The following is a 22,216-nucleotide window of genomic DNA, read 5'->3' as shown; positions in this document are numbered from 1 at the left end:
CTTTCTCAGAAAGCACTCTGAGCTCTCCTGCCAGAGAGAGTTGGCACCTGATCCCTCCTCACCCTCGGCCTGCAGAGACACCCTCTTCTCTGGCCTAGTGGCCCAAGCCCTGAATTTGCATGGGCTCACCTGGGGGAAGGACGTGAGCACCTGCCCCCACTCTCTACTCTCTGCACTCATGGAGGGAGGCAATGGCACAGATAATCCAAGGAAGCTGAGAGTGCAAAACCATTTCACACGTTTTGCACGATTTCTTCTGGAAGGGGATTTTTAGTCCTAATTTGGGTTCCACCAAAAGGATACTGGCATCAGTTTGCATCCTCTGAAGGCCTTCGGCTTAAGAGCAGATTGAAGGAGGGTGCCAGTGTCCCAGAAGGAAACCAGCCTTGCAGAGTGGATAATCAAAAAACACAGAACTGGCAAATTGCCATATGTGCACATGTGCCACAGCTGGAAGAAGGAGGCCATGATGACAGGGCAGGTGCAGAGGAAAAGGGAGAAACCAGCGTGTGTGATGGTGAGTAGATTGGAAGCTGGAAAAAGATATTTGAAACCCACAGAACCCAGGCCAAGTCTCCTCCCTCTCACTCTTGACCACATCGGTCTCTTCAAGCAAAGAGCTGTACAGAGGTGGCCCCCACACCCCATGCCTGGTTCTGTGGGGATCCATGTTTCATTTCTGGCTCCTGGATTTTATGCTCTTCTCAGACAAAATGAGGAAACATTTTTCATCATTCCCTGCCTGGGTGACATCAGGACGCCAGGAGGGAGGCTGAGTTAACCAATGAATCCCTCTGTTTCTAACAGACATAATCGGGGCTTCTCCAGCTCTCACTAGAATCAGCCCCAAATCCTTAGTGATGTCCAGAAAAGAGACTGTCCATTAGCCTTGGGCTGATTTACCTCCGGCTGGAAGTCTTTTAAGCCAGATCTGATCTCTTTGTGAGCCAGTGTTCATCAACGTGAGCTTCCCCAGCGTAGAACGTGGGGTGTGGCATCTGGGGATCCGTCCCTCCCTGACCCGTGGGAGGGAGGGCTGAAATATTGAGTCCAGTTCCCATCCTCATCATCTCCCCAAATAAGGAAATGCTCAGGATGAGCCAGTATGGACTGGAACCAGGAAGACCCTCAAGCCAGCACAGGACTCCTTTGTCAGTCCACTTTCTCATGAGAGTGCAAACCGCTCGCTTGTTGTTGGAAATGAGCAGGCCCAGCACTCTAGCCGGCTAGACTCCACACGAGTAGACCCTAGTTCATTGGTGCTCTCGATTTTCCCTATAAAGATGTGCCAAATAGAGAAATAATCCAAAATCTCTCTGCTTGTTGGAGCCTGGTCCATGATCCTGGGCAGAGAGAAACCTCTAAAGCCAAGGGGCCCTCCAGCAAGCTTTGTCAATCAACCACAGGAGAGTTCAATAGGAGGCCAGGCAGCATTTGGGCTTCTCACCTAAACGGGCTGCCTGGTGTTTAATATTTTGTAAAATTGCCTCCATTAATTTCGTAGGTGACAGCTGCATTAACCCACCCAAATCATCACAAGCATATTAAAGTTGAGTGGGTGTAATAATGCAGGCCTCCCCGGATAGGCAGAAACCAGTGCAAATTAAACACGAAATGTAACGAGGGCTTTGCAGCTCATTTTGTAATTTAATTGAGCAATGTATCTGGTTGTTAATGGCAATATCGGACACATTAGATTGATATGGTGCAAAGGAAGAATGTTTAAGTAGAAAACTAATTCCTGCTGTGATTACCCTTCTGTTCCACGGGCCCCGTTATTAGCATGCTTTGTGTAAAATTCATTAGCTGTCGTTGCTTGATCTCTAAATAAATAAGTTGTTTAAATTGTGAGTAGGGAAAAAAAAGAGGCTGATTATGTAAATGAATGAGGTTGTCAATATTTCATTTCCAGATTGCTTTTCTGGGGCTGTAGATTCGGTCACCTGAAAAATGTAGTGGGCTAGGGAATTGCCCTTCTGAGGAGCTTAGGGTTCAGGGCTCTGTCCAGTCCTGCTAGGCAGGAGGGAGCAGGAATGTTTGAAAAGGAGCAGGTATCAGGAGGTATCTGGTTTGAGTTTTTTCACCCGACATTTGAGAGACATTCGAGGCCAGCAAAGCACAGAGACTTCTGGAGAAATCCATCTGCAGGCCGAACAGGGGCTGGCAATTCAGATAGTGATTATTCAGGTCTTCAGCTGCTCTTTTCCTCCCTTCTGCCTCAGTTTCCCTCCTTCCCTCCTTCCCTTCCCCCATTCTACTTCTCCTCCTTCTGTCTTCTACTTTCCATTCCTTCTCCAGACATCCCCTTCTTTTTTGCCTCTTCTTCCCTCTTTTTTCTGCTCTCTTTCCGTTCATGAGGCCTCAGATTGACTGACATGTGACAAGATTTGCAGAAAGACAATCTGGGGTCATCTTGGCCCCATGCAGGCTGCGTGAGCTTGCAGCAATTGCCTCACTTGTCCCATGGCAGCCTCCTTAACTCCAAAGTGAGGGTGATGAGAATATCTGCTGCTCCAGGGGCTGGGGACAGGCTCTGGGGCCTGAGCAGCTGCAAACCCCTCGGTATATGGTGCCCAGGGCTGGTGTTGTCCTCATGATCCCTGCTGCCCCATTATTCTACCAGATCACTCCTTTACACAGTGGCTCTGAGAGGAGACAGCTGGCGGCATCTTCTTAGGAAGGAAGCACTCAAGGCCAGACCCCAGTCACTGTCCTCTTCTCCTTGTCATTGTGGGCACAGAGCAACGAAAGCACAGAAGACAGACAAGGACACCCCAGTCTCAAGTTGCCAAAGCTGGTGCCCCACACACTGGCTGCTCTCATCCGCCACATACTTGCTAGCTGGCCCTGCCACATCCACGAGGGTCTGGCCACTCATCCTCACCGTAAACAACTGAGTCACCCAGACACAGAATCTCTCTGCCCTGTCTATAGAAGAATACTTCCACTCCCATGATCCTCCAGAATACATAATAAAGAAGTTAGAACTGTATTTTTTTTTAAATTGCTTTTCCCCTCTGATTACTGTAGAAGATATATAGAAAACCTAGAAAATTGAAACATATGATAATTAAAACACTGACTCCTCAAATCTACTCTACTATCAACATTTTAGAATTTTTCCCTTTGGGCTTTTTCATGCCTGAATTTAAGGCCAGAAGGTCAGATGGGCTCTATTATAAGAACTGTTGAAAACAATATTAACATGAGTACTAATGAAAATAACTAACTTTTCGAATTGAGCCCCAATTATGGGCTGGGCACCTTTCTATGTTACACACATTATCCCATTTAATTCTTGCAGAACCTGATGAGATTCAGTGAGTATCATCCCATTTTACAAAAAGGAAGAGGATGTCAGAGCTTTAGGTTAGTTCTCCATTATCCGCACTGTTGAATCAGTGCTGGAACAAAGATAACTCAGAACTCCAGAGGCCATTTCCATTTGTCTTTGGGATGCAAGAAGTTGTCTCCCTCTTTTACCCCTTATTCCCCCAGGTTTACCCCTTGACTTATCCGGATCTAGTTGCTGTGACAATAAATTTGCATCCCCTGGGAAAGAGCCCAGGGTAGGGGTAATGGGTGTTGAGGCACATTCAGGAAACCAGGTGGTCAGCAGTGGAGGTCACACTCACCCACGGAGGAGCCACACCCTTGGCTGTGAGTTAAATGAAGTTGAATAATTATCCTCATGTTGGCAGCTCCAAGTACTAGCCCAGACATGCATAGGACACAAAGGGGGTCCCAGGCTTCCTCCTTGGGGGCTCACAGGCTGATGGGAGAGACTCAGCCCCTACCTTGAGGGGACGCTCTTCCAAGGAAGGGAAAATAGCCCTTGTCACAGGGCATTCTATAGTCCCATGAAGGAGGATGCTTCCTGTACTCGAGGGAAAATCCAGAGTCAGGGAGGGGACATGTCTCCCAGTAGGACAAGAGAGACTCTACATCTGCCCAAAAGGCTCACAAACCAGAGACACTGTATAGAAACAAAATCAGCCCATTTCATCAGATCTAAGGTGCCACTGATTGTGAGATGCATCATTATTTCATACACTGCAAAGAGGGAAAAACACTGGCAATTAAACTATGATGATGTCATCAGACATAAGACTTATCTGATTAATTTCAGAGATATAAAAATATATTTGAAAAACAAGGTGGCTCGTGCCTGTAATCCCAGCACTTGGGGAGGCCGAGGCAGGCAGATCATGAGGTCAAGAGATTGAGACCATCTTGGCCAACGTGGTGAAACCCCGTCTCTACTAATAATACAAAAATTAGCTGGGCGTGGTGGTGCACACCTGTAGTCCCAGCTACTCGGGAGGCTGAGGCAGGAGAATCACTTGAACCTGGGAGGCAGAGGTTGCAGCGAGATTGTGCCATTCCAGCCTGGGCGACAGAGTGAGACTCTGTCTCAAACAAACAAACAAACAAAAAAAAAGGTGTTTTTAAACCTACCTAAATGGTTTTTTGTTTAACGGGTGCGGAGTTTCAGTTTGGGAAGATGGAAACGTTCTGGAGATGGGTGGTGGTGATGTAGCACAACAGTGCGAATGTGCTTAATGCCACTGAACTGTACGTAGTTAAAATCGTCAATTCTATGCTGTGCACTGTCTTAGTCTGCTCATGCCACTATAACAAAATACCCAAGACTGAGTAATTTATAAACAACAGACATTGATTCTCACAGTTCTGGAGGCTGAGAAGTTCAAGATCAAGGGGCCAGCAGGTTTGGTGTCTGATGAGGGCCCCAATCTCTGCTTCCAAAATGGTGCCTTGAAGCCTGTATCCTCAGAGGGTGAAAGGAATAGAAGAGCCAAAAAAAAAAAAAAAAAAAAAAGGGACCTCAGTGGCTCCCTGTAGCCCTTTTATAAGAGTGCTAATCCATTCATGCCCTAATCACCTCCCAAAGGCCAAAGGCCACACCTCCTCATACCTTGGCATTGGGTGTTAAGTTTCAATGAGAATTTTGAGAGAAGCATTTAAAACATAACATGTATAGTTCACCACAACTTTAATTTAAAAAAATATATATTAGGCTTGGAATCAATAAAATACGGTAATACAAACTCATTGCTGGGGTCACTGAGGAGACCTGGCGTGAAAGGCAGAAATGACTGGGGTGAACTAAACCATGGAATACTTCCTGGAGGAGGAGAGAGAAAAGGGGAGGAGGCTGTGAGCAGGATGGAGCACACCAGGCCTGGGCCAGGTGACCAGGAGGACCACATCCTGGAGGATCTCGAAGCACAGGTGAGGGATCCCGGCCCACAGCCTCAGCCACACTCTGCTCTCCCACAGGTGCCAAGAGGAGTGCCCCTTTGGGACCTTCGGCTTCCAGTGCTCACAGCGCTGTGACTGCCACAATGGTGGGCAGTGTTCACCCACCACGGGTGCCTGCGAGTGTGAGCCTGGCTACAAGGGCCCGCGCTGCCAGGAGCGACTGTGCCCAGAGGGCCTTCATGGCCCAGGCTGCACCCTGCCCTGCCCCTGTGACGCTGACAACACCATCAGGTATGAGCTGGGAACCGGCGAGCTCGGGACAAGGGCGGGGGGTGCTCGGTAGAAAGGAGGCTTGCTAGGATGTGGCCCCCCCACCTCTGGCACGGACATCCAGGCAGGGTGGGGAAAGGGCTAGGACCTCAGCACTGAGCCCTGAGAACTACTTTGATGAAAAGAAGGGGAAGCCAAGGCCACATAGCCACAGTCAGGACTAGAGCCGGGTCACTCAACTCTGTCCACCACACCTGGCCGCCTGTATTTCCAAATGTGCCTGTCTGAGACTCCACACATGGGAGCAAGGAGGGAGCAAGGAGGTGGGGTGGAGCACAGCTGCATGACCCTGGGGGCTGGGATGGCAGGGCTCGGGTGCCGCAAGCTCTGAGCACATTGTCCTGGAGAATATTTCCCCTCCACTTGTGTGGCATCCAACCAGAGCCAGGGCCACTAGGGCAGAAGTAGAGGCTTGAGCTGCAGAAGGTCAGGACTAGAAAGGACCTTAAAAATCAGTAGGGCCATCCCAGGGCCTAGGGAGGGTTGTCCCAACAGGCCCTGGCAAAGGTAGAGAAGCAGGAACAACAGGGGCAGCCCTTTATCAGGGCCTGGACTTGGGGCCAGCCCCTCCCTCAGCACTCTGTGTCCTTTGTGGCTTGGGGACATCTGGGCAGAATTTGCCCCCCCATCCCCCACTTCCAAAGGAGTCTGAACCTGTGAAGCCAGTGCTGCTCTGGGCTACTACTCCCAGCTCCCTTCCCTGCCTGCTTCATGCACCAGTAGGCACCCTGCCCCTGGGTAAAAATTGAGGCTGCCAGCCCCAGATAAATGCCCCCACAGCCCTTTATCGTGGCTGCCTCTTATCTGGGTGATGAAGGTCAGGGGAGCATCCCTTCTCCCTCAGGCCTATGGACAGCCCAGGGAAGACCAGCCACCCTGGGCATGGGTGCTGCTGCTGTTTGCAGGGCAGACAGAGAATCCCTCTGCTTTGCAGCCCTGTCCCTGGGACAGCCAGGACTTAGCCTTGGCCGCTTTTCGCTTCCAGGCTTTGATCTTTCACAGATCACTCTGGAGCTTCGTTCATTGCAAGCAGAGGCATCTCAGCAAGGGCTATGAGTCAAACGAAAAGGTCCTCCCTCCCTAGAGTGGAGCAGCTGGGGTGGTGTGAGGCAAAGGTGGAGCGCCCAGGAAGGAGATTGTCCAGAGAGGGTGCTAGAGCCAGTGGAGTTGGACTGTCCATGACCTGAGCATTCATTCACTGGGTCATTCATTCAGCAAACACTGAGCGCCTGCAGGGCTGGGCTGTGAGGAGGAAACACTAAGCACCTTCTACCATATTTCTTCGAATACAAGACAATAACAGTAGTGAGGCACAGCTTTATTTGGGTTACTACTAGGAAAATTCTATCAACTGAACCATGACACACCATTGATTGTATAACATACCCAATATCAGAGATGTGAAAATGTAGAGGAGAAGTACATCTTAGAATTGGTGAAATATATGTGGCTGGCCCTGCTAGGTTCCAACATGTGCCCAAGTAACTGTGACCCAGGACTATGTGATGCTGGTCAGGGAAGGCTTCCTAGAGGAGGTGGCATCTGGGCTGGGTTTGGAGAGCAGAGCGAGAGCTCCAAGGCGCTAATTACAGAAGTCCCACATGGCTGGTCAGGAGACTGGGCCAGCTGGCTCAGACTGTTCCATGTGTCTAAATATTAATGTTCCAGGATCTGTCGCTGTTGGGAAGCTGAGGGAGGACCCTCTCCAAGACAGGAAGCAAGGCTGATGCCGGGGTCAAATGCAGGGAGCTCCTGCCACAGAAATCTAACCAAGCCCCAAATTAAAGGGCTAGTGTTTTCCTCCTGTGCCTGGGCAACTATGCCCTGTATAATTCATCCTTCCTCTGAAGGAGTCCTCGATGCATCATTAATCGGACAGGACTCCCTCTTCTCTCCCACAAATCTCAGCCCATCCAATATTGATGGTTATTTGCTTTACTGTCTTTAAAACGTATCATGTGTCAGGGACTGGGAGGGAGTAGCGGTTCTTCAGAGTGGGGGCTCTGAGTGTGCCCACCAGTCGACTCCCCAGCCTGGTGTCCTCTGAGTCTGCATCACCATCTCCTTGAGGAGGTGGGCTCCCTGAGGGCACCAGCAGCCTGGCTTGTCCATTCCTGTGACCTCTAGCCTCAGCATTGCACAGTGCCTGCACAGAGTAGGCCTTCAGTAAGAGGAATCCCTGAACTCATCTTAAACAGCTCATCCCTCTAGGAGGTTCTACCCATTAGCTGAAGTCAACCCCATTTTTTCAAAAAAACATATTTCCCCCTTTCTCTTGGTACACTGGCCCACTGAGCCCCTGGCACAAAGTTTTTGTTCATTTGAGGTTAGGGTTTCTCAACCCTGCCACCATGAACATTTTGGGCTGGGGAATTCTTTGTTGTAGAGGGCTGTCCTGTGCTTTGTAGAATGTTGAGCAGCATCCCTGGCCTCTACCCACTAGATGCCAGTAGCACCCTTCTTCCACTGCCCGAGTTCTGACAACCAGAAATGTTTCCAGACATTGCCGGATGTCTCAGGGTGGGGCGGGGCAGGAAAAATTCCCGGAGGTTGAGAGCCTCTGGGCTAAATGAACTCTCTCATGCTGCACTTGATTGTTCTTACGGACATCAGAAAACAGCTGTCTTCCTCTATGTGGATAGAGGGAAGCCCCTCTCTTCCCATGAGGCTTTTTTGGCCCATTATAGAGTCTTCTCTTGAGATTCAAGAAAAGCCAAGGAATGACTGTGTGACTTCTAATCTTAAGACAGTTAAAGTTCAGGTACTGAGTGGGGATTGGGACTTCTGAGTCCTGCCCTCAAACCTACCTCTGTCTAAGCAAGTGTCCGTAATAAGGGCACTTGATATATGCACATAAGATATATGTCCTTCTCCTCTCTATGCATAAATTTCCCAATCTGTCCATCACCTTTCATCAACCCAGTGGGGGGAAATGTTCTCCTGTGGTCTTTGAAAGTGAAGCTTCCACCCAACTCCCTGAGAGAAGGAACGTGGGATCCCTAGAAGCCTAGCCTCAATGCTCCCTGCCTTCTGCAGAACTTACAACAAAGCCCCCACCACAACAGCGTGCAAGGTCTTGAGCATCTTTCCTAGGGAGACAAAGTAATCCCAGCCCCCAGCCAAAGAAAGCGCTATCCACCCAGCTCCAGCCTCTCTCTGGTCTATGCCCTTCCAGCAAGGCTGCTGCACAGAGGTTGAATCCACACCCTGGGAAGGAAGAAGTGGCTGGTAAGATTCTCCAACCCTTCATTCCCATTATCAACTCTTTGTAGCACACAAAAAGAAACCATCCTCCTTCATACAGGAATAACCTTGAGAAAGAAAGCACCTGTGTGTATGGGCTCTTAAATGTCCCCTCCACAATTGGATTGTCATAGACTCATTCCAGCAGCCATGATCGTGTATTGCCTTTGAAAGATTTGATTCCGCCAACAGATGCAGCATTGATAGAAATCTCATAGCAGCTGAAAGAAAGGCAGAAAAATCCACTCTGGAAGGATTCCTGTATTGTTCAGCTTTCGGTTCCTGTTAACTTGTGATTAATCTATGTCTGGGGGAAATGGGAGAAAAGAAAAAACCAGAGAGAATGGAACCAGGCTAAACACCAGTGACTGTAACTTCTGCCTGAGCCAAAACCAGCAGCCCCTGGCCTGCCATGTGACTCAAGAGAATGGGGACCACCACCGGGAAGAAGGGATGCCTGGGAGAGGGGCTGTGCAAGTCACTCTGCTGAGGGACAGAGGTTCCAAGCATGGTGGTCGCAGCTCTCCGTCATGATCAGTCAGCTGTCACTCTCCATCCTCTTTTCAAAGGGATGTTTGGAGTTCCTATAAGACGAGTAATCAAATTAAGAAAGTAGATATCCCATTTCTAGAAATGGGATATTGTAGGGATATGAAAAAAAAGGAATGATTTTAGATTTGGTTTTGAGCCTTCTGGTTCTCAGAGTAGAGTAAAATTAGTGCCTAATGTATCTCTGAGCAGCCAAAGTGACAGCAGCAGAGATCAAAGGCAGGAAATGCAGAGTACTTAGGTCAGCATTTGCTAGCTCGATGGGCGTGGAGTGTGCTTTTCACAAGGTGGTGCCCTCACCAAAGTAAGAGCGTGTAATGGGTGAACTCCAGCGTGACCATTTGCTAGGCAGAGACAGCAGAAGGATCTATGGATGGAAAAAGCAGAAAGGTGCCTGAGACCTTTCAGAGTCTCCAGTGCTCAGCAGAGCTGATGGCTGCAGCCAAGACCTGCCAGGCCATTCCTAGATTCAAGCACGTCAGTCTCCACAACCGTAACTGAGCCAGTCTCTCTACACTAACCCTAAACCTCAAAGGAAGCTCTTGGAAAGATGCAACCTAAAGAGAAAAGTGCTCCAAAACCATCTGCAGAGCAGCAGGTTGCACAGCTTCCCCACGGTACCCATGCAGGCTGCTGTCTCCCCTTCCAGTGCCTTGGGGCTCAGGGAGGAATTTTTCTCTGTAAAGGTCAGAAAGTCTTCGAACACTCATCATTTACACCCATTCCTCTTTGTTAGATACTTACAATTTTTATTGCTTTACATCTGTTTATAAATAGAATAAATGCTCAATTTTGGTAAGTTAGGGAATACGTAGACATTTAAAGAAAAAACTTAGAATCAGTTTCTCAATCCAGAGATAAGCACAAAAGCCATTTTGTGGTCATCTGTCGATGTCTGTATCATTTTCATATTTTAGATTTGATATATTTTCATATTTTCAAGATTTGATTTAGGCAACAGATACAGCATTGATAGAAATGGCTTTGTATACAAAGTGCTTATTTCACTTAACCTTGTATCATTAAACATTTTGGAAAACAATTGAATACATCTCTTAGCATTCCTTCATATGGATGTTATAATTCATATAACCAATACCCTGTGGTGAGAGGCGGCATGAGGCAGTGGACAAAATGTGGCCAGACAGACCTGGGTTTGAATCCCAGCTCTGCCACTCACTGTCTTAGCTATGTGACCTTGGGCAAGTCACATAACCTCTAAATGCCATCTGTGAAATACAGGCTCAAATGCCCAATTCACAGGTTTATTTGAAGATTAGAAATATATGTATAAATTTCCTGGTGCCTCAATAGCCTGGCCACATATTATTTATTATTATTTAAATTGCTTCCATTTTCCACTGTTATAAATAATGCTTCAGGGAACATCTCCGTGCATAAATCTTTCTCCACAACTATGATTATTTCCTTAGGATAGAGTCTTAGAAATGGAATTACAAGACCAGAGTCTGAATACTTTTAAGTCTTCGATGTAACCTCAGATTGTTTTGAAACCTTTACCAGCATTTTAAAGCATAGTCACTGTTTTGATGGAGGAAAAGTGGTGTCCAGTTGTTGTTTAGACTTGATGAATAATGAGACTAAATACTTTTCTGAAATGATTACTAGCTACTTGCACTTATTATTCAAGAATTGCCTGTTCCTGTCCACCCCCTCATTTTCTGTGAGAAAACCAGGGTCCCTAGAAGAGAAACAGCTTGGCTAGGCTTCACACAATTAGTTTGCTCATTAATTAATTTTCTAAATATATATTAAGCACCTCCAGTCTGCCAGGGACTCTGCTGGGCCCTGAGAAGGAAACAAGACAAACGGCTGTCCCCCATAGAGCTGCAACCTAGTGGAAAAGACAGATGATAAATCAGCAGAAACGAAGAAAGAATCAATGGAAGATAATTGTATTTAGAGGAAGCTGTATTCATTTCCAAATATTCACCAGGGCAGTGAATATGAGCCAGATGTTGGGGATCCATCAATGGTCCAGCGGGGCAAGGCGCCAAGGCCCCATGGAAGTTAGCAGAACCAAAACTTGCCCCAGGTTCCCCCTGCCAGCCCAGGGCATGCTTCTCTTGACCTTATCCCCGGAGCTGGGCTCCAGAGCAGGGAGGCAAATGCCACAAGGAATCTAAAAGGCTTGTCTCTACCACCCAGCACTTCTTTGGTGTGTTAGTCTGAGCCCCTCCAGAAGCAGATACCAAGAGCAAGAGGTTTACTAGGGGAAGCATCTGTGAGAGAAAGTGGGGAGGGAGCTGGGGAGGCTGGGAGAGCTGACAGATCACATGTAAGGAAGGAAGGAAAGTTGGGAGAAAGAGTCTTAACTCACAGCATGGTTCTAAGAAAGTTTGCCAGGATGGGGCGTCTTAAAGCCAAGGTACCCATCAGAGGAGTGCCAGCTCTCCCAAGAGTGTGCCCACCCTAGCATCCCTGCTGTGCTCCAGCTGGGAGTGGCCCGGGGGAAATGTGGCCTCTGGATTTCAGACTCAGCACTGGGGCCATAGGTCAATTATGTTCCTGCAGGAGTTCTGAGCAGCACATGGTTACAACCGGCATCCCGCTGACCATGAATGGACATCAGCTGTTGGATCAGACGGCTGCCAGCTAGAGGTTGCCCGACTCTCTGGAGGTCACGCCAGGGATCCCCTGCCTCTAGCCGAATGGTCCTTTCTCTAGCCTAAACAGGAGACGGAGAAGAGCTTGCTCACTGTTAAAGAGCCTGGCAAAGCATAGGTTGGGGTTGCTCTGTCCAGGACAGACATTGCCAGAGAGAGGAGTCACGTCTGGCCCAAAGTCTTGTTTTCACTCAGCCCAACATTCATTGAACACCTACAATATTGAGAGCCACTGGCGTATCACTGCTTCCTTCTCGTCCTGTTCCCACACCAGGCACTCGTCTTGGGTGAGGGATGGATGAAGCCTTGGACCGCATAGTCTATAAGCCAAGGGACTAAAAGGCCACTCTCTCTTTTGGTTTCCGTGTGTCTGAATTGTAAAGAAGACTTGTGTGGGAGTCAGAAGCCCTGTGTTGTAATCCTGCTCTTGTCTTCTCCTTGCTGTTGACTTCAGGGTAGTTATATAATCATCCTGAGCCTCAGCTTCTGGGTGGTAATAAGATCATGTGGCCTTGGCATCCTCTGATAAACAGAAAAGGCATTGAGCATTTTAATCCCAGAGGTCCTTTGATCCCACTACCCTGGGCAAGCCAGGCTTGGGGTGGGCAGAGGGCGGGCACAAGGCTGCTTCCTAGAATGAACTGTCTTCTCACCCTTCTCTTATCTGTGCAGCTGCCACCCAGTAACCGGAGCTTGTGCCTGCCAGCCAGGCTGGTCTGGCCGCCACTGCAATGAATCCTGCCCTGCTGGCTACTATGGCGATGGCTGCCAGCAGACTTGCACCTGTCAGAATGGCGCCGACTGCCACAGCATCACTGGGGGCTGCACTTGTGCCCCAGGCTTCATGGTAAGATGGGAGGGGCCTCCCATGGCCTTCCTGACCCCCACTGGGCCAGCTCCCCTCACCTGCTGGTGCAATCAGGAATGTGGCTTTGCACCCAGCTGCCTCCTTGTGTCTGCCTCAGAGATAGACTCCATGAGGGGAGAGCCCCTGAGGCTGTTCTCAAAGGGCCAGGGTTTGTAATACTAAAAATAATAGGAGGAGGGGGTCTTTCCATCACCCCCAACTCTGAAGGTTGCCTTCCTTTGTGCCCAGCTCCTCCCTGTCCATATCCTTATGCACACAATATTTTTACATCAGAAAACCACAATGCACAGAGACAGTTTTGCATTCTGCTTTCTTTCACCCACATTGCTATGTTGCTGCTTGGGCTTCTTAATTATGGTTTTAAATGGCTGCATAACACTGCAGGAGTAGATATACCCCCAGTTTCCTCAGCCATTTTCTTACTGCTGAATATTAAGTTGTTTCCAGTGTTCACAGCGAATGTTGCGGTGAGCATCTTCATACAAATAGCATTTCCCCCGCCCACCCCCAATGAATTATTTCCTTAGGGTGAATTCCCAGGGTCAGTGGGCATAATATATTTACAGCTCTTGATGGATGTTGCCATATGACTTCTCTCAAGGTTTCTATAAATCTACACCGCCACAAATTGTGTATGAATGTACCTATTTCAGAATAACTTTGCTAAAATTTTATAAATTTTTGCTAATTATATAGGTAGAAAATGGTTCCTCAATGTTGTTCTAATTTGCATTTCTCTGATTATGAGGGAGAGTGAACATCTTCCCTATGTTTGTTTACAATTTGTATCTTCTCATGAATTATGCTGGTCTTTATGAGGTTTGTTTTGGGGAACTTGACATTGGAAGTGGAATCCTGTTCAAAGGCAGGGCATGTTCAGCAGGCTCAAGGAGTCAAACACTCAGGGGTTCTCTGTGGCCATATGTTTAATTGTGCTGTAGGAAGTGGTACAATTGTGCAGTTAAAAGAGTGTGGCCTTTGGAACCAGACCTGGGTTGCACCCTGGCTCTCCTACTCACCAATTATGTGACCTTGGATGAGTGACTCAACCTCTCTTCCGTTCTGTTTCCTCACCTGTGAAATAGAACACCTGCCTTGCAAGGTTGCTATCAGGTGTCAAGATGGGATATAGAGAGTGTGCATTCTAGCAGGCCTCTCAGACAGTAGTAAATGTTCTAAGCACATATGGTCCTTGTTCACTTGCAGGTTCTGATTCAGTAGGTCCAGCATGGGGCCTGAGGTTCTGCATTTCTAACAAGCTCCCAGGTGATACCAATAATGCTGGTCAGTGGTCCTCACTTTGAGTAGGATGCTGATATGTAGCCATGGGTCTCAACTTGGGCTGCACACTGAAATCTCTAGGAAAGCTTTATAAACATCAATGCCTGGGACCCACTCCCAGAGATTCTGATGTATTTGGTCTAGGCGTGGTCTGGCTGAGGCCAATGTGCTGCTAAGATGGAGATCCACTGATCCACAAAGAATTCTTGTAGATCAAATGAGGGTTTGCTTGGTGACAATGGCTTTTAAAGCCAGGTTGCCTTGGTCTGCAGAGCAAGGCCCAGAACAAAACACTGTTCAAATTGAAATGTGGCTAGCTCTGAATTGAGATGTGAAGTGGAAAATACACATTGGATTTCCAAGGCTTAGTATGAAAAGGTGAATATAAAATATCTCCATAATTTTGTTATATTGATTACATGTTATATATATATATATAAATATATATTTAAAGTGTGTGTGTATATATATTTTTTCTTCTTCTTCTTCTTCTTTTTTTTTTTTAAAGAAAGAGTCTCACTTTGTCGCCCAGAGTGGAGTGCAGTGGCACAGTCTTGGCTCACTGCAACCTCTGCCTCCTGGGTTCAAGCAATTCTCGTGTCTCAGCCCCTTGAGCAACTGGGATTACAGGCATGTGCCACCATGCCTAGCTAATTTTTGTATTTTTAGTAGAGACAGGGTTTTGCCATGTTGGCCATGCTGATCTTGAACTCCTGGCCTCAAGTGATCTGCCTACCTTGGCCTCCCAAAGCGCTGAGATTATGGGCATGAGCCACTACTTCTGGCCTAAATATATTTGTTTAAGTAAAAACACATTACTAAGATTAAAAAAAAAAGAAAAGAAAAAAGAAAAGTTAAGATCTCCCTTCTTCTTCCCCAGTGCAGATAACACTGGGTGAAAATGAACTCTTCAGCATCTTTGAAAGAGAAGGAAGTCTGGTTTTCTCTTTAACTTACCTTTGTTACTGTAAATTTTTTGCTGTAATTTCCACAGTAAAATGGAGGTGCCCTGGGTTTTGAATTTGGGTAGGAGAGAATAATTGTTTGGGATTAAAAATCTCACATAGCCAAGTGGTCAGGTGACTGAAGGTGACTGCACCAGACTGCTCATGGGTGACCCCTGTCCCAGCTTGGCTTCTAGCATAGCTCTAGGACTTTGGGCATCTGTGGATGCGGAGTATACAGGGAGAGAGAAGAACCTATTAACTTCTAAGATGGTCTACTGTATGGACTCCATGGATCAAGTCAGGAAACACTGTTCTGGGGAAAAGTAGGAGCAAGAAGGTATGTGCATACATAGGAGTGGGAAGTTCACTGAGGGTTGTACGGTCTGGTCATACGCATTGTCTATGTGTCTGCTAGGGGTCTTGCCTCTCTATTCCCCCTTCTTTATCCCCAGTTGCCTGCCTACTCACTGCTCCTCAGAACAAGGGAAAATCGGGGCCCCAGAAAGGCCTAGGAGACTGGCATCTGTTTGCTCATTGTCCCCAGTGCTCCAACAGTCTGGAGACCAGACCATTGCCTCTCTTCCTTGCACCTGAGATGCAAATGACTTCCTCTCCTTGAACTTTGGGGCACAGGTGCATGCCAGAGTCATCTCACTGTGGAGTCTCCCTGCCTGGGGCTCAGGGCTAAGACAGATTGTGAGTCAAGCTGCCCTGGTGAGACCCAGCGAATTCCCATCCATCTCCCCCCACCCAGCCTCATTATTCCTGGAAAGGCTCCTCTGGGGCTCTGTTGGATATTGGGCAGGGGCTGTAGGAGGTGATTACAGAACAGTTCATTGTTCTCAACCAGCATGACTCACTCCTGCCTGCATCAAGCCCTGAGGGGGAAGCCGTTCCTCTTGCCCTCACTCCAGCTTCTGAGTGAATGCAACTTCCCACAATTAGCCAGTTCTGGTCAAAGTAGGGGCAATCAGCAGAGCAGACTCAGCAGAAACTCGCCTCACGATCCCGCAGTCAGTAATAATTAGCAATGGCTTTGTTGGTTGCTTGGTTTGTGAATGTATGTTCACTGCCTTTATCCTTGAATGATTTTAGGATGAGTAATCAGTTAAGGACTAATTAAAGGAGCCCTTTTCTGGGTGTTTGGAAACCTTCATTCTAGGCTCAGTAATCTTGGACATGTCACTTCACCTTGCTGGGCCTCCATTTCCCTATCTGAACGATGGGAGGAGTAAACCAGTTTTGCCTGCTATTGGATGTGAGTAGCCCCCATGACAGTGGATGTGAAACCGCATCCTTAGCTGTCCCCTCTCACCCCAGCTTTCCCTGCCCAGGGTCTTTAGGGAGGATATTGGGACAGCTTTATGAAAGCAGACTCTGGGGGCTGAGAATGATCTCGGGCTCAACATAAACATGAGGAGTGCTGATGAAGTAGTGCAGAACCACACATGTGAGCTCAGTGACATGCCTGCCCTAGCCAGGTGGTCCCCACCCCTGAGAGCACAGGGACATGAGGCAGAAGCAGGCCCTGCTTGGGGCTGTGGACTGGCCTTCACACACTTCTACTTCCTTCCTAGGACACTGGATGTTTCCTCTGCTAGGACTTAGGGGGCAGGTGGGGATGTGGAAAGACTAATCAGACCCCCATCCACCCATCCAGGAACCTGTGTTCCAGTAGTACTCACATTCACACTAGCAGCGAACACTCACTGAATCCTGGCTGCATGCTTCATCTGACTTATGCCTCACAAGGACCCTATGGAGATGCACTTTCACTTTCCTCCATTTGCAAGTAACAAGCTGGAGTTCAAACAGGATTAGCGACTTGCCTGGGATCACAAAGTCAGCAGTGGTGGGAGACACTGAACTCTCATGTTAGTTGATGAGCTTTCATTGAAGGGTCACCATGGAACCAGACAAATCTAAGTTCAAATCCTAGCTCTCCAATCCCCACACTGACTACTGGCAAGCCACTTATCCTGCCTAACATTGAACTTCCTCATCTGTTAAAACAAGACTTTCCTTGTGAGAATTAGGAACATTATATGAAAAGTTCAAAGCCAGTGCCTGAAAGACGACAGAAACTTGGTGAAGTAGTAGCAATTACTGGTAAGCTATGAGAGTAGTGGGGGAACGTTGCTTCCCCCATGCCCAGCATACCAGTAGGAGGGTGTTGGGATGAGCTGTACCCAGGGATACCCGATGGATCAGAGCCATGAACGTGCACAACTGCTGTTCTAGGCAGGTCCACCCAAGCACCTGTGGGTCACCCTGAATGGTCGGTCTCAGGAGGCACTGTGGGAGTGGACAAGCCTCTCAACATTTGGGGAAATGGAGATAGAGATGGGGGTGGGAAGAGAGCCTGGGCATTTTACATGTTCGCTTGGCAGCAGTGATAGAATCACTTGGGGTATGCATTGGTAAATTGCACTGTGGCTGCCCAGTGGGGGCAAAGAGCCCTGGACCAGAAAACAAGAAATGAGTTTGTAGCTTTAGCTCTGCTAACTTTCTGGGCTTCTATTTCTCATCTATAAAATGGGAATGAAATTCCCTGCCCATTGGAAACAGTGGTGTGGGAGCTAGTCATTCCAGTGGGAGTGCTTACAAGTGGAAACAGCATCGTTTCAGCACGTTGGACAGCCTCATAAGCCAGGGTTTCAAGGCTACTCTGTGCCTTCTTAGAATTCAGGGTCCTTGCCCAGACAGAACACCAGGGTGAACGGGGTGGGAGAAGGCAGAGTGAGGGGTCACGTGACACAGTGGTCAGACCAGCAGAGTCCTGGAATACCTGTCTCTGTGAGGATGATCCGATCAAGGAGGTGAGGACTTCTTCCCACCCCCCTGAGCTAGGGAATTAGCTGAATTGTGGATGAGGGGACTAAGTGGAGCTGTCCATCCACTTGCAGGTTAGCATCACATCACCCCTCTCTGTGGCTCCCCACTGCCCACCAAATAAACCTCAAATCCCAGGTCTTTGTAACATGCCCTCCAAACTAGTCTACTCTAATCTCATCTCCCACTAAGTCCTGCCACAATCTGTGCAGCACACAGAACTCATTTCCCCACACACACAGTACAGTAGTCCCCCTTATCCATGAGGGATACATTCTAAGACCTCCAGTGGATGCCTGAAATTGTGGGTAGTACTGAATTCTGTACATACTTTTTTTTTTCTATACATACATACCTACAATAAAGTTTAATTTATAAACTAGGCACAGTAAGAGATTAACAGTAATAACTAATAATACAACAATTATAATAATACATCATAAAAGTTATGTGAATGTGGCCTCTCTCTCTCTCCAAATATATTCAAAAAAATTTTTTTAGAGATAGGGCCTCGTTCTATTGCCCAGGCTGTAGGGTAGTGGCACAATCATAGCTCACTGTCACCTCAAACTCCTGGGCTCAAGTGATCCTCCTGCATCAGACTCCTGAGCAGCTGAGAATACAGGCATGTACCACCATACCCAGCTATTTAAAAAAAAATTTGTAGAGATGGAGTCTCACTATGTTGCCCAGGCTGGTCTGGAACTCCTGGCCTCAAGCAATCCTCTCATCTCAGGCTTAAAATATCTTATTGTATTGTACAAACCTACTGTTTTTTTTCTTTTTGAGACGGACTCTTGCTCTGTTGCCCAGGCTGGAATACAGTGGTGTGATCTTGACTCACTGCAACCTCCACCTCCCGGGTTCAAGCAGTTCTCCTGCCTCAGCCTCTCGAGTAGCTGGGTTTACAGGCATGTGCCAACACACCCAGCTAATTTTTGTATTTTTAGTAGAGACAGGGTTTCACCATGTTGGCCAGGCTGGTCTCGAACTCCTGACCACATGTAATCCACCCGCCTCGGCCTCACAAAGTGCTGGGATTACAGGCGTGAGCCACCGTGCCCAACCAGAAACCTACTTTACAACCACAGTTGACCTCAGGTAACTGACACTATGGAAAGTGAAACCAAGGATAAGGGGGCACTACTGTATGTTCTTTGGGGCCTCTGCTTTTTCCCAAACCTCTACTTCTTCCTAGAATGCCCTTCCCATAGTCCCTACTGCATCTATGAAAATCCTTAGCCTTTCAGGAACTCAAAGGCTGCCTCTTCCATGAAGCCTTCCCTGAATACTCCTCTCTTCAGAATTAACCATTCCATCCCTTTGTTTCCACTGTGTGTGGCTCATACTCAGGTTCTATCTTCCTAAGGACAACATGTTTCCCTCTAACCCTGGACCCCCTAACAAGCCTACCATGCCTACCACACAAATATCTTGCTCAGCAAACTCCCTGAAATGAATGAAATCCCTGGTAGACACAAAGCAAAAGTTTCTGGGGCATTCCTGAGCTTTACAGTAAGGAAATTCATGGCATTTCCCCAGAGGCCTTGCCAGTAGGGCTGGGACTTGACTCTACCTGTTGGCTTCTCTGAAATTTATGTAAACAGATAGCTACAGTGGGACTGGAGCAGCTGACCCCTGACACCATCTCCAGATTCTTTGAGCAATGGCATGAGCTTCTGCCTTATGAAATTTTGTGTAGTGGTTTGCAGAGACTCTGGTGCCAAATTCTCTGCCTTCAAATACCAGCTTTGCTGCATATTAGCTGTGTGACCTTGGGCAAGATACTGTACCTCTCTGTGCCCCTAGTTTATTTCCTTTGTGTGTGTGTGTGAGACTAAGTCTCACTCTATTGCCCGGGTGTGTGTGTGTGTCTAAGTCTCACTCTATTGCCCAGGCTGGAATGCAGTGGTGCAATCTTGGCTCACTGTGCAGCCTTGACCTCTCTGGGCTCAGGTGATCCTCCCACCTCAACCTCCTAAGTAGCTGGGTCTACAAGTGCACACCATCATGCCCAGCTGATTTTTTTTGTATTTTTTTTTTTTTGTAGAGATGGGGTTTTGCCATGTTGCCCAGGCTGGTCTTGAATTCCTGGCCCCTCATGATCTGCCCATCTTGGCCTCCCAAAGTGTTGGGTTTCCAGGTGTGAGCCACTATGCCCAGCCTGCCTCTAGTTTCTTATATGTAAAAAGGAATAATAACACAGCTTCGTAGGATTATTGGGCTGACTAAATTAATTAGCAAATATAAAGTGTTCAGAATATCCAGCATATTAGTAATCTTTCAACAAGCATTAGCTATTATTGCTGCTGCTGCTGCTGCTGCTGATGCCTCTACTGCTGCCGCAGTTATTTACACCAACGGGTCTCTCACTTGAAGAGGCTGACTGGTCCTGGCCTGAGTGCCCTGTTTGGGGGTAGAGGTGGAAATGGGGGTGAGAGGAAGGAAGCAGTTAGTTGAATCTTTCCCCTGGCTGGGAATGGCAGGGTTGCCAAGGGCTCCTAGGTTCCCAAGAGCAGCCACAGAACCAAGAATAGACTTCCTCATCACATGAGGGAAGAAGGCTGATTTCTCAGCCCCACCATGCTCCTCTGCTGACCAGCCTTCCTTTCCTTAATTAAGGCCTCACCTAGGCGGCAAGACTGATGGAGCCTCCTCCACTGCTGTTGGACTAATTACTGCCACCTTGGTACCTGCAGTGAACTGTCTGTGAGGTCACTGCCAGGGCTGCAAAGACTTGATTTCTCAGACCCCCTCCCAGCTGCCTGCTCCCGCATGGATCCAGTGTGGCTGGGAGATAAGGGGCCCTCTGGCCATTCCTCAGCCCAGATGCTCCCTTTCAGCTCCACTGTGATGGGGATGGGAATGCAGGAAGCAGAGGAGAGGGGCTCCAGTGTTCCCTCCCATAGGATTCGGGGCCCATATTTCTCCCCAGGATGACAGCATTTCTATTACCTTAAAAGGTTCATCTATTTATGCTGCAATTTTTTGAAGCCCTGTCTGCCATTATTGAACCCTGCACGCTGGCGAGGGGAGCGGGCACTCCATCACCCAAATGAACAAATTTGTTTCCGCATTTTTCTCCCCTTTCTCTATGCCACTGGTAGGTCATACAGAAACCTCAGCTGCTCTGACCAGGGAAGGTGGGAGCGGGGAGCAAGAGTTATGAAAATTCAGATCAGTGGAGCAGTGACTGAATTTCCCTCCAAGCTTTCCGATGTCCTTTAAAGACGTTATGCTCCCCCGGCCTCCCCGCGCTGGGCAGAGTGCGTGTCTGCCTCTTGGGTAGCTCCTAAGCTGGAACTAGGGAGTGAGAGAAGTGTGACCGGTAGAGAATGCAGACTGAAAATGACAGCCAGGTGACATGGATATCATGTGTGTGCATTTTCTCTTCTAATTGTTTCATTCTTCATCAAGCTGAGATCTATAGACTGTTAGCCCTAAGAACAGAAAACCAGCTTCTCATCCCCTCACCCCCCACTATTGACTCATTTCCCAATTATTGTAGTAAAAGATTTTCCTGAATGCAGCACTGGGGATGAGGAATTCACCCTTTAGCTGCCATGACTGTGCGAGCAGAGGAGTACAAATACCGCAAAATAGCAGAAATGATCCAAAAATACAACATACACACATACACACACACACACACACTCTCCAGGACCTAAATCCCAGCTCTGTTATCACCTCCTGTGTGGTCTTGTTGGCGTTACTTAAGCTTCTCAAGCCTCATTTTTCCAGCAATAAAACAGGATAATGAATGGCCCTATGCTGTAGTGTTATTCTGAAGATTGAATTAGATAAAATAGGTAGAACAAAGTCCGGCACGTAGGAAATGTTCAGTAAATGTTTGTCAAGGTTTATTATGTGGCTGTGGAGAGAAGATATACTGCAAGCAAAAGGACATGGACTTTGGAATCAGACAGTCCTGGGTTGGAATCCCACATCTGTCAGTCAGTAGCTGTGTGACCTTAGGAAACACAGCCTCTTAGAGCCCATTTCTCATTGGTGAGATGGATTAATAATGCCAGCCCTTCGACCCACTGAGCGAGATGCAGGATGTAACACTGTAAAACAGGAATAGGTCTTCATAGTGGTGGAGCTGGGAGAATGCTCAGGGCTTCCATAGTGTACAGCAAAAAAAGCAACGTCAGAAAGGGAACGTGAACTTCCCTCAGGTCACACAGAATATCGTAACAGAGCTGGGATGGAATACAGGCGACATGACTCCCAGCCTACTGTTCTTTCCTCTTTTACCTCCGTCTCATGAGCTTCCTGTACCCAGAGCAGACACCTACTGATGTTTCCCAGGGCAG

The 22,216-nt window shown here is 47.9% G+C and overlaps 1 protein-coding gene across 1 annotated transcript in view; it reads left to right on the top strand.

Annotated features, from left to right (window-relative positions):
* MEGF11 (multiple EGF like domains 11) overlaps nt 1-22,216 on the top strand; it is a 379,169-nt gene that overhangs the window by 306,240 nt on the left and 50,713 nt on the right. The window contains exons 9-10 of the mRNA XM_025390189.1: nt 5,302-5,514; nt 12,645-12,819. Of these exons, the coding sequence (XP_025245974.1) occupies nt 5,302-5,514; nt 12,645-12,819 (388 nt within the window). The remainder of the gene's footprint in view (nt 1-5,301; nt 5,515-12,644; nt 12,820-22,216) is intronic.

This window comes from Theropithecus gelada, chromosome 7a (genome assembly GCF_003255815.1).
Source record: "Theropithecus gelada isolate Dixy chromosome 7a, Tgel_1.0, whole genome shotgun sequence".
In the NCBI taxonomy this organism is placed as follows: domain Eukaryota; kingdom Metazoa; phylum Chordata; class Mammalia; order Primates; family Cercopithecidae; genus Theropithecus; species Theropithecus gelada.
Note: the sequence above shows the minus strand (reverse complement) of the source record. Positions and strands in the feature narration are given on the sequence as shown.